The 12,627-nt window shown below is 47.0% G+C and overlaps 2 protein-coding genes across 2 annotated transcripts in view; one reads left to right on the top strand and one right to left on the bottom strand.

The window, feature by feature from the left end:
* Styxl2 (serine/threonine/tyrosine interacting like 2) overlaps nucleotides 1-7,534 on the bottom strand; it is a 30,009-nt gene extending 22,475 nt beyond the window's left edge. The window contains exons 1-2 of the mRNA XM_048421619.3: nucleotides 7,501-7,534; nucleotides 6,799-6,927 (exon numbers count right to left, since the gene is read on the bottom strand). Coding sequence (XP_048277576.3) covers nucleotides 6,799-6,908 — 110 coding nt within the window. The 5' untranslated portion in view covers nucleotides 6,909-6,927; nucleotides 7,501-7,534. The remainder of the gene's footprint in view (nucleotides 1-6,798; nucleotides 6,928-7,500) is intronic.
* Nucleotides 7,535-10,551: 3,017 nt separating this feature from the next.
* The window catches only part of Gpa33 (glycoprotein A33), a 36,044-nt gene continuing 33,968 nt past the window's right edge, over nucleotides 10,552-12,627 (top strand). The window contains exon 1 of the mRNA XM_048421520.3: nucleotides 10,552-10,765. Coding sequence (XP_048277477.3) covers nucleotides 10,567-10,765 — 199 coding nt within the window. The 5' untranslated portion in view covers nucleotides 10,552-10,566. The remainder of the gene's footprint in view (nucleotides 10,766-12,627) is intronic.

Here is a 12,627-nt window from a genome sequence, read left to right as displayed (position 1 = left end):
CAAAGCACTGTCTTTGTCTTATAGAAAAGTTTGGTCTTCTAGGGTAGGATCTAGGGCTGTAGTGGATTGAGGGTGCCCTGTACTGCAAAGCTGTGTCCCCCAGAGCCTGTACATGTTTATTATTTTTTTTTAAAAAAAGCATCATGGTGATGTAATTAAATGAAATCTACTAAGATTAAATCACCCTAGATTAGGATGATACTCAAAGCCAATGATCAGTGTCCTTATAAGAGGTGACAGAGATTGAAATTAATGCTACCACAAGAAAAGAAAGGGCTACCGTCAACTAAACCTAGGGGAAGAGAAGGGAGGGGGTCTCAGCTACAGCCTCAAAGGAAGCAAGTCATGGTGACCTTGATTTCACACTTCCGGCCTCCTAAACTACCAGACAGCATATTTATGACTTTTTAGCCACACCGATTGTTCAGAACCCTAGGAAACAAGTACAAGAAGTATTCAATTGGGTGCGGTGATGTTTTCCTGTAATCTCAGCATTTGAGAGGCTGAGGCAGGAGGACAGGCAACTGGAGGCCAGTCTGGGGTACACGGTAAGACCCTGTCTTGACAAACGCACAAGGAAGAGTATTGGCAAGCTGCTTGATATATGATATATATATATATATATATATATATATATATATATATATACTTGGTGTATATATTTTAGAAAGACCTGAACCTTCAGCTAAAGCACTAAAGCAAGAGGTATGGAATCTTGGGGAGGACCATTCAGGATGGGGATCCAGAGCCAGAAGCAATGCTTTGCTGATGAGAACACAGCATTTGCTTACAGCAGAATCAGACAAATGTGATATCCTCACTGGAGGGCGAGCAAGTTTTCTTCAAGAAAAAATTTATTGATATTGCGAATAACTGAAAGAGATCCTTCTTTGGAGGAAAAAGGAACTAGACCACCATTTATCAAATATCCAAAACGTGTTCATAGACGCGGTATTGTCTATTCCCAATCACTGAGAAAAATGACTGTTCCTGATTGTTATTTATATAGCACATTCTATGACTGACAAGCTGAAGAGCAGACCTGACCTGTGTTTTGGTCCGAACAACGTCCAAGTTCTTTCCGTGGAGCTATTCTGCCTACTACATGAGTCCTCCCTGCTCCCATGACTTAAAACATAGATTTATATGAGACTAAATTTATGTACAAACTACACACATTTAAAATGTACATATCAGTATATGGTGAGTTTGACATACGTTTCTATTTGAGAGCACTAAGGTTTGACTTATCAATCCTCCCTAATAGCTGTATCACACTTCTATATAAGCCCTCCACCTCACCCCTCCCTGCCCTGTGCTCTCCAGAGAATCCCCGATCTGTTCTCTGCCAATACACAGTTAAGTTCAAACTCCTAGAATATTCTCTCTTTCTCTCTCTCTCTGTCTCTCTCCCTCCTCTGCCTCTCTCTTCTTTTCTGCCGCTCCTGTCCCCAGAGGCCCATCATCTCCCCCTCCCCTTCCTTCTTTTTACTTTTCCTTTCCCTTTATAAAAATCTCTCGACACGAAAAGAAAAAAAAAACTCCTACAATTTTCTAAGCATGGAGTCATAGGGTGTACACTCGCTTTTGTCTGACTGCTTTCACTCAGTATAATGACTTCGAGATCCAGCCACATGTTGACTTAATACTTCATGCTTTGTTATTGCCGTATAGTATTCTGATTATGAGTGTGACTATTTACTCACTTGTTGATAGACTTTTAGGCTGTTTCAAACTTCTGAGTTCTTAGGATAAAGCTACCATGAACACACATGTACAATTCTGTCCGTGATACTCAGCTTTCATGTCTCAATTCAGACCTAGAATGGCTGGACCGTGCAGGGATAGGACTCTCTTTAGGCAGGTGTGCATGCAATTTTGTAACAAATGACGGTTTGTGAAACGGCCGCAGGCTGTATTTCCAGCCTAAGGTTGTTCTAATTGCTGCACCCTCGTGAACAGCTGGGCGGGGGTAGTCTTTTTCATTCCAGGTACTCTACGGTTACGGGCTTTGTTTCAGTTTCTCCAGTGACAAAGGGTTTTGAGCATAATTTCACATGCTTGTGGATGATATGTATATCATGTTTGGGGGAGCATATTTTCAAACCTTTTGTACATCTGAAGTTGAATTTTGAGAGTTAAAAACACATTCCTTGTATTTTGAGGGCCTAAATAACCATATTCTAGGTATGAATCCTTCGTCAGATATGTAATTTGCAGGTGTTTTCTCCTAGTCAAGGAGTTGTCTTTTCAGTTAGGGGGGTGCCTGCTGTGTAAGCCTGAGGACCCGAGTTTGACCCCCAGAACCTGTGTAGACAGTCAGGCATTGTACACGTTTATAACCCCAGTCCTGGGGAGGACTAAGCAGGAGGGTCACACTGCAGCCAGCGGAGCCAGTGAGAGCCTGTCTCAGTAACAAAGTGCACGGAGCGTTAGGAATGACACCCGAGGTTGACCTCTGGCCTTTAGATGCAGGGGCACATTTATTCCCATACATGATGATGCACGAACACACACACGCACACTGAATGCATTCATTAGGGTTGATTCAAGCTTCATTCTATGCAATGCAGTGGGATTGTTTGCACAAACACCTGTGCTTACAGCTATTACAGAATAATAACTCACGCTTCAGACTTTGGGATGACAGGGCATCATCATCTGTGTGTTTTCCTTGAAAACATCTGAAAATGGTAGCTGATCTGAGATCTGCTTACAGGGAGTTGTAAGTAGACACAAACCAAGAGGGGCACCAAAACCAGTGGGATTCAGCAGCAATCATTGAGAACCAGAGAAAATCTGCAGTGGGTGCTGGACCATGTCTGAAGGATGCTCATCTGAGTCCACTTATGTTTTAGGCTCATCCTAGTTTTACCTGGGAAGGGGACCTGGCTGCTTCAGGGCTAAGGGTCCCACCCAGGTGTAATTTCAGTGTTAGCAAGTGCTTTTGTTTTGTAGTAGGCTAACTTGCTACAAAGCAATGCAACTGGGTCTCCCCGCCCCAATTTCAATGGCTTCCCTTACTTTGCGTGTACTTGCTATTTGCCTTCTTCAGCCAAGAATCTGAGAAGCCTACCCACATCAGGAGACAGTTAATAAAATACACGTCCTCCAGGGCAGCATTTATATACAACTGACTTCATTTATCCAGCCTAGTGTTAGCTGGATAGCTCGTCATGTTAGAGTATATATTCTGGTGCCTATTTTTTCTTAGTTTTGTTTGGATGTTTTGAGAGTGAGCTTGCTATGTCATAGGGGAGCCAATGTGTTTAACTTTCGTAGATAGAACGCAAAAGCTCCTGATGATTCTGCCAGTTCACACTCTCACCAGCAATGCAGGGGAGTTCTGATTCATTCACACCCTCCTTAATGTCGCCAACAGCAGCTTTTCATTTTAGGTGTGCTGTGGAGCATGATGTTGTAGTAAACTGTGGTTTCGTTTTATTTGGGTTTTTAATTGATTTCTTTTTTTACCACAATTTAGCTATGATCACAGAAATTTGTTGGTATATGCATAGCCCACTAATGGATCTATTTTAGTAAATATTCTATATGCCAATGATGAGAGTGAATATCTTGAAGTAGTTGGGCAGGCACACACGACATTACACATGCACACACATATACACACCTGTATATGTTCTGTAAAAGCCATTAGGTAACTTTGTTTGAATATATCTGTATTCTTCATAATTTATTTATATCCTTCTATCATTTAATAAGAGGTTTAAAATATTTGGTTAAAATAGTGAACTTTTTTACTTTTGTCAGTTCTTTTAATTAATTAATTTTATGTATATGTATATGTAATGTATGTGTACTAGATGTGTGTAGTGCCCACAGAGGCCAGAAGAGCATGTTGTGCCCCCTGGGACTGGGGTTACAGACCATTGTGAGCTGCCATGTGGGTGCTGAGAATTGAACCCAGGTCTTCTGGAAGAACAGCCAGTGCTCTTAAGTGCCGAGCCATCCTTCCTGCCTGGATTTTTGTTTTATTTTTGCTTTGGCTTTATGTATTTTGAGGCTACGCTGTTAGGTCACAGGTATTTTAAGTGATTATGTTTTCCTTGTGGATTGAAGCTTCAATCTCATTTCCTTCTTTTTCTCTAACGTGCTTATCTTAAACTCTGCCGTGTCTGGGCTTCACTGGCTTCCTTCCTGTTTGTGTCTGTATTTGTGGCAGCTGAGCTTATCCTTCAGAGATGACCACAGTGCTTCTGATCCTAGTTCTCCTCTTTAGAATGCAACCTTAGAACTCTTCTGATTGGGTACTGAGTCTATATTATCCCCTTTGAAACTTTGTGGAGTGTGTGTGTGTGTGTGTGTGTGTGTGTGTGTGTGTATGCGAAGCATAACAGAAGAGATGTGTATCTTGTGGTCTAGGAATAAGGAAACTCAAACACTCTGTCTTTTTCTCTGGAATACAATTCTTGGCATTTAGCAGCAGTTTTAGCAGACAAAGTGCCCCACGTGGATGAACTGCATAGAGAGATATCCTCGGGCGTTCTGAACAGCAGCCCAGACAGCCACAGCACAAACAGGACCGTGAGACATTCTATGACACCCAGCCCCAGCTGTTGAGGTCCCTTTGCCTTAAAGAAATCCTAATCCTCAAATTCTTCCAGCTCAGGCTTTCGATATCTTAGACCAAAGGCAAGATCACTTCATTGTGCCCTTCTAGGTGCCAAATTATCACCACGACTCACTGTTTTGTGTTTATGTCACTGACTTCTGAGCAATCAGTAAAATACAAGATTTCTCTCTGTAGCCTTTTTATCTCCTTGTCATAGACAGCACTTGGGCTTTTAAAAAAGGGAGTTGATAATTTTCGTCTTTTAATTGGAATATTTGACCTATTCAGATTTAATGCAATTATGTACACATGTGTTTAAACCCACATTCTACTTTTCCTTCTTATTTGCTGTACCTTTTCTGCTCTTCCTTCCTTCCTTGCTGATTATATCCAACCCTTGCTTCTTGCCCTGGTTAGTTATACACTAGCTATGGACCCTCTGACAGCGGTTTCCAACAGCCACACTGGAAACTGCAACCTGTTCCCGACTTCCTACCCAAATGCCCCCCTTCTCACTTCCCCCTCCATAACCCCCTGAATAAATATTCAACCTCACTCTGCATGTCATGTCTATCCATGTCTCTGTCTCCTGCCTGCCTGCCATGTGTCTCCCTGCCTGGGACCAGCTACTGCTCCGGGACCGACCGGCAGCCGTCTCTGCCTGGGACTCGCTGCTCCCAGGGTCCACTGTCAGCCGCCACATGGTCTGCTACCACCATTTGGGAACTACAGCATTTCTGCTACATACTGCTGCCGGGGATCTTGTAGCATTTAAAAAAATCATAAAACAAACCAAGCATGAACTTTGGGGTGGTATATGCTCCAATTTTCCATGTGCAAGACCTAGTGTGCAAAGGCCATTGAGTCTTCAAGGAAGCCTCACTTTCCCACCCACTTCACACGTGGCAATAGAAGACAATGAACGAAGAAAGACCCAGAGCGCTGTTGCATGGGAGCCAAAGGCCAGAGCTAGAGATAAAGGGCTCCTCCTGGTTCAACTAAATTTCTTCAGTCTGGAGTCACTTTGTTCACCAGGAACAGGACAGCCACATCGCCTCTGGACGCCTTCCTACCTGTCATCCTGGAGAGACCAGGGGGTGCTGCATTCGGACCTGAGACAGTCACAGTGTTCTGTGTGGGCACAAAGGTGATGTGGGTAGACTCATGGAAGGGGCACCCTGTGGCCGAGACTGTTGGGTATAAACAAATTCAGTTCCTTTTCTCCCTGGGCCCATGGACCCGGGACCTATCAACCCTGGCAAGCAAGTAGGGCCTTGCTGAGTTCCAGCTGGTGGACTCGGAGCACAAGGGAGGTGGCCTTCTTTCCAGGAAACGGCACCCTGGGCAAAGCTCTGTTGTCTTAGTCATTCTTTTTTTCTTTCTTTTCTTTTTTTTTGAGACAGGCTTTCTCTGGGTAGCTCTGGCTGTCCTGGAACTCGCTCTGTTTATCAGGCTGGCCTTGCTCAGAGAATTCCTCTGCCCCCCCACCCCACCAAGTGCTGGGATTAAAGACACGTGCCGCCACACCCTGATTCTCTTTCTTTGATTTTTAAAATTACACTTGTTTATTTCTGTGTGCGGAGGGAGAAGAATACATATGCTATGGATCGTATGTGGGGGTCAGAGGACAACATGCTGGGGTCAGCACTGTCCTATTGTGTGGACTACGGGGATCAAACTCAGGTGGTCTGCCTTGGCGGCAAGCGCCTTTCCCCAGGGAATCATCTCTACAGCCCATGGCATTCCGTTAGAGAGCTCAGGGCTCTTCTAGCAGATGCTGGTCTCTGCATTGGCAACCTGCCATTTGCCCCACGGTGTTTCTAGTTGGAAAGCAGCAGCTCCATTGTGGACGCAGGATTATTTTAGTACCCAGACCTGGCCCATGGCCCCTTTCCTTCTTCATTTCCCCTCTTACGTTTTCTGTCATCTCAGCGCTCACCCCATCCCTGATCCTGGTGAATCAAGCACACCCTGAAGGTAGACCTGCCAAATTCCTATAATCAGGTTCAGGCCAGCAGCAGCACTTCCCAGAAGCCTTTGGTCCTTCCCCATGTGTTTGTCATCCCCCCCACCCCCACCATGCCAGCCTGCAGCAGGCACCACATATTCCGGTGACACCAGTGTCTGGCCTCACCATGCCTCGATGCTGTCAGGGTGCCATCATGGAGAGTAAACCCCAGAATCATGCTGAGGGACATGTGTGGCACTCAGCACGGCCCACTTACTGGCTTGGAGAGGGACTCCGGAGGTAGTGGGCCTGCACAGCTCTCACATGGGCTTCATCCTCCTCGTTTGGAACTACCTGCTCCTCCTCTGGGGCTCCACCGGTCGCCATGATAGCCTTCAGCCTTGGCCTGTTTGACAGGGAAAGATTGGCTAGGGAATTCCAGAGGCTTTGTTGGGGGAGGGGGTGTGTCGCCAATGTCACCTTGGTGGGCTGGGTGAGGGGAGGGTACTGCATGCTACTATCCCAGCAGGTAAAGGACCCACAGGGAAACCAATAAGATGGAGCTCAGCTATCATTAGCAGGACACCATGAAGTGACACAATATTTTAGAAGTGCAACTTGCCTCCTTTTTTATAGAAGTACCAGGGAAGTAGAGAGGGAAGCCAAAGTTTATCTTAACTGTAATGCAGGAGATTAAAAGACAATGAATTTTCCAGACTAAAAAGGACACTCATAGACCCCCTTCCAACCACGTGAATGTGCACACCCTTTATTTTTACTATAAGGGACAGCAGGCCCCCTTCAGTGACACTGTGTCAGTCGAGGCCTTGGGCAGAGGTACTATCCCCACAACCTATTACGGCACAAAAAGTCCCTGACGTCCCAGCTATGGCTGTGGCCTGACAGTCAGGGCAGACTGGCACCCACTTAAATCTAAGTCCCAGCTCACCACAGCAGACTGGAGAGGATGAACACTCACCTCTGACTGGTGTGTTCACACCGAGGGCCAAGGACCCCAGGAAAATGCCCAGAAGCTCCAGCTAGAGAGGGACCAAGCTTTCTCTCTTCAGGAGGGCTCCTCTGAGGGACAGCTGTTAGCAAGAAACCTTAGCTAGTCTCTAAATTTAGCCTCTGGCCCCATTGGGCGGCAGCTTACAGGAGGAAGGAATGCAGGCTTCACTTAACCCCTTCCCTCCTGGCTGATTCTCAGACACTGAAGTTTAGGAGTGGATGGAAGGACCTAAAGAAAACGTGTCTCCTCCCCGCCGGAGGCTGCCCATTCAAAGCTCATCCTGAAAATCAGCACTTCTGTCATAACAAACTTTCCTTGGCTTCACGGCATCTAGAAGAGGTCCAGGAATGAAAAATGCCAGTTATACAGAACAGACTAGTCCTTGATAGACAGGTGTGGGGAGAGCACCATGGTATGTTTAAAGAGAGGTCACAGCTTACAACCGACCTGACATTTTTAACAGAAATGTGTAAGGACCATACAGTGGGCAAGTTGTACCCCCTTCACATCTTTGCCTCAACATTCATGGCCCTTGGTTGTAACTAGGGGCAACATAAAAATCTTGAGAGCTTCATAAACCCACCCTATCTCATGACACTCCTGCTACCACCCCTACCATCCCCAGTAACCCAACATTTGACCCTCGCATCCTAGACGCCCCAAGACTCCGCGTCCTTCCATTCATCTGTCTTCAGGTTTCCAGAGGTCTCCAGTTCAACCTTGCCACATTCTGTGATCACACTTTTTGTTCTTTTATGATAAATATGTTGATGGAAAGTCCCAGGCGGCTCACGGAGTCCGGCAAGGATGGCCGTGAGTCCCTGCAGCGCCATGCAGCCGGGGAGTCAGGCGGGTGGTTACGGCGGATAAAAGGCTCATAGGACATAGTATTATTTAAAGAAGAGGGAGACATTTATTGCTTAAAGGAGAGAAAACAGAGAGAAAACAAAGACACAGGTACATACGAGACGAAACAAACACACATATGCACATGCACGCATCCACACACACACACATACACACCAGAGAGAGAGAGAGAGGAAGATGGCAGCGAGGGGAGGGGTCAAAAGTGGCTGGGATGGGCGTGGTTAGCTCTTAAAGTGAGCCAATGGAATAACAACACCTTCATCCGTACATCTTCCCGTCTGTCTCCACGTTTGTAGACGTTTACTAATTACCTCCTACACCCCCGGCCCTGTACTAGACTGAACTAGTTAGACACATAGGGCAAAGCATCCCGTCTTTCTAGCTAGATGGAACGGTCCCCATTTAGCTAGACCCCATCTAACGACATTGGCTGGATGAATGAATGAGCTCACAGTTTATTAGGAGGCTTGAGACAAGGACTAAATATAACTGAAGTGTAAGGTAGAGTGTAGTTCTGGGTCTACAAGAAACTTGGAACGCTGCACTGAGCCATAGGAAAGAGCAAAGCCCTCCAGAACTGGGAAGGCAGCAAAGGCGTCGTGGGGGAAACGATGTGTGAGCAGGCGGTTAAAGGATGAGGTAGATGAAATATAACCGAGGTAACAGTGGAGAGGAACTGCAGAGAATGGAGCTCACAGTTCTGGGGCAGGGAAGAATGAGCTGTGCTCTAAAGAAATGTCCAAGGACAGTCAGAACAGAGGTTACACACTCAGAAGGTAATTCTTGGAAGGGAGGGGATGTCGAAGAATGAATCCTACCACACCTGAAAGAACAGTCTGAGGAGCAGATAGATGTTCATTTGTTAAGTTTTGCGGAGTTAGCAATAGGGCCAGAACAGAGACCCCATGTCAGAGGGACTGTGTCTCAGGAGGAGTAATCTGGCAATGGTGTCATAAACTATTGGAACTGAAAAAGTATTTTATACAATGAGAGAACGCAGCAGTGTGACTAAGCGAAGGGTAATAAATAGAAAGCAATAACCTCTGTGAGCCGACTAAGTCTAGTAGCTAGAAAAGCCTGCTATGGGTAATTTACACGGGGAGTTCAGAATACAGGGCAACGCCCAGGGAAGTCTTTGCAGCCATCACTGTACCCAGAAGCAATGGGTTTTTCAGGAACACAAAGAGCCTCTTGAAGCCAGGAAGCTCAAGACTAATATCTTAGCAGAAATGTGAACAAACTTGGAGGCGAGGACATCACTGCTATATTGTTACCCACTAAACAGAAGTCAGGGGTGTTGTGTGTACGAATGCGAAAAACGCCAGATTATTTTGTTAAATGACATAAGATCATTTGTGCATATTCTGTAATGTATAGAGGTCTGTGGCAGAACCTGATCAGAGAGCTCTCCTGGAGAATTATTTCCTGCTATTTCCTATAGTGCCTACCTGCCTGTCTTTTTTTTTTTTTTTTTTTTTTTTTTTTTTTTTTTTTTTTTTTTAAGGCAGAGTCTCACTGTGTATCCCTGGCTGTCCTGGAACTCACATTGTAGGCCAGGCTGACCTCAAACTGACAGAGATCCTCCTGCCTCTGCCTCTGAGAACTGAGATTCAAGGTGCTGTGGCCAATCTGTTACATTTAAAGGTGATAAATACCTCACTGCTTTGGAACTGAGGTATTCAGAGGATACACAACTTCGGTGTTGAAAACGGAGTCAGGAGAGCGAAGACATAACTATCTTCTCTGTTTTGTGTGTATTTGCCGCTTTCCCAGGCAGAGTACCAACCCGGAGTGCAGGAACTTCCTGCGCCCTCCATGAAGGGTCTCTGTCCTAGTGTGGGTGTCAGAGAAGAAAGGGGTGGGTGTAGAAAAATACAGTGCTGAGTCTTAACGCACCTCAGCAAACGTGGACAACGCCCTTCTTTTACTAGCTTGGAACCCTACTTCTGAGGTTGTTCCCTTTTTATTACAATTTCCCGTCAGTTACGTGAGAGGCCCACACCTAGTGAGAAGCCCAGGACTTTGCACCTCTCCTGAGGAGGGAGAAAGCAGGCTGGCTCCACGGAACGCTGGGGACAACTCTTGTAGGAGCCTTTGGTAGAGTGGGTGGAGTGTGCGCCTCGCCCATTGGTGAGCTCCCCTGCCAGTCTGTCGACAGGGCGGGGCATGTGCGCCCAGTCTGGCACAGGTGAACAGGAGGAGAGCAGCGGGGACTTCAGGGTGAGCCAGGCCAGAGGCTGCTGTCATTTAGCCAGTCAACCCAGACTTGTCCAGCGCCTTGCCACTTCCAGCCTGAGTTTGGGGAAGAAAATGAGCAAGACCATGTTGGAGAAGGTGGGACCTGCGCTGTGGTTGCTTTGCACAAGTGAGTAAGCCCCTCTCCTGCCAACTCCAGGGGGATGATGGCGGAAGGAGAGGCTGTTCTAGTGACCCTCGCCTCCCCTGGCCCCAGCCGTACTGTGTCCCACTGAGCAGAACTATACATTCTGATGTTGCGGGGATGGGGGGCAGTTTCCAGGCCTGTTCCAAGATCAAAATGATTCTTATCTCGATTAGTTGGTAAACAACCATCCCATTGCTGGAACAAGTAGCTCAAAGGGACAGAAATATCTGATTGGGGAGACACAGAATTTGAAATCAGGGATTGTTCTAAAAAGTTCAAGATGTGGATTTAGATACAGTCACTATCTGGGGCAGAGGTCCTCAACCTTCCCAACGCTGCTCCCCTTCGCTATGGTTTAGATGCTCCCTATCCTGCTTACTCTGAGAACTGAAGTCTCAAGCAGAGAGGCGCCCGTCTCCCCCCAAATCAGCAATTTGTGGGTTAGCAGCTGAATCCACACTAAGTGATAAATAACAGAGTGGTTGTGTGGAGATGGGCGAGCTGGGTGAGACTTGGGTCGGAAGTTCCAGCATCAGGAGGTCTAGGCACTGAAAGCAGCAGCCGGGGTGGAAGGCCGAGGGGAGGAGTTTAGTTTAGACCCCTTAGGCTAACGTGTTTGGTCATCAGTTCTCAGCTCAGAAACTGTTGCTGGCTTCCAGGATCCAGGATCCAGGGGGAGGAAGTGAAAGCTGAAAGACAAACCCAGGATCCCCAGGAGCCTGGGAAGCAGAGCCCAGGGAGCTCTCTCTTCAGTACTTCCTGGCAAGCTAGGAATCACTGGGGCCACCACCCAGCAGAGTCCTTCCAGGTCTCCTGGCTTCCTTTCCTGTCTGTTTCTGAACCTTGGCTTTGGGGCGAAGGACAGTGTGCTAAGAAGGACGGATCAGATCAACGGTTTGAGGGGGAGTTAACCTAGTTGGTTCACGTTCTGTGTTCAAAATAGTGCTATCTTTCTGAGGCAGCTGGCCCCTTACCATCCACCCAGGTGGTGTAGCCACTCACCATGATAATGATGAGGCCACTCATTGCCTCGTCTGCTCAACTCTTTTTTACTGGACACAGGATTCGTGTAGGTGCCCTAGGAATGGACTCATAGCAGCCTGAATAGAGGATGTTTGCCTCAGGGAAATGAGGCTGAAAGGAAATGGCTACCCACCCCTCTGTGACTCGGGGATTCTCTGACACTCTCTTGAGTCATGGCTTTTCTCTGTACATGCACGCATGTGCACACACACACACACACACACACACACACACACCAGTGTAAAACCCTGTGTTCTGTAACCAGGCACTAACCCATGTGTATATGAAGAGAAGTAATACTGGCTGAGGGGAAAACCAAAAACTGAGAACACTGTCTCTTGCCCAGCTTAGCAATGAGAAGAGTCCTGAATTCTGAACTACCTGGAGCAGACTGGTGGCCTCCTCCTGGAGTGTGCAGCATGTGACCCCTGGGTGAACCCAGCCAGCAGAACAAGTTCTGTGTGTGTGGGGGTGTTTCCTGCACATTGATGAGGAGTATAGTCTATCCTTCCCCTCTTCCCCCTCTCTCCTGCCAGCTCAGCTCAGAATCGCATGCCCACCACGTTTTTCTCCTCCACGACTCTACCTACTCAAAGAGGAAGGGTTGGCATGCTGGGGCAGAGGACACCAAACCCATGGAAAGTCTGCCAATGGCTGGAATAGTCATTGCCAATCCCTGGTACCACCACAGATCAAACCAAAAAGCCATCAGGCAGTGCTCTCCCCTGGGCCACAAGGGAGGGCATCACTTCCTGCTTTGTGTGAGGGGAAGCCGAGGCAGGACTCACAGAGGGCCCCCTTCTTCCCTTCTCTCTCTCACT

The sequence above is a fragment of the Myodes glareolus genome, chromosome 5 (assembly GCF_982192425.1).
Source record: "Myodes glareolus chromosome 5, mMyoGla1.1, whole genome shotgun sequence".
Lineage (NCBI taxonomy): Eukaryota > Metazoa > Chordata > Mammalia > Rodentia > Cricetidae > Myodes > Myodes glareolus.
This window is presented reverse-complemented; position numbering and strand designations above follow the sequence as displayed.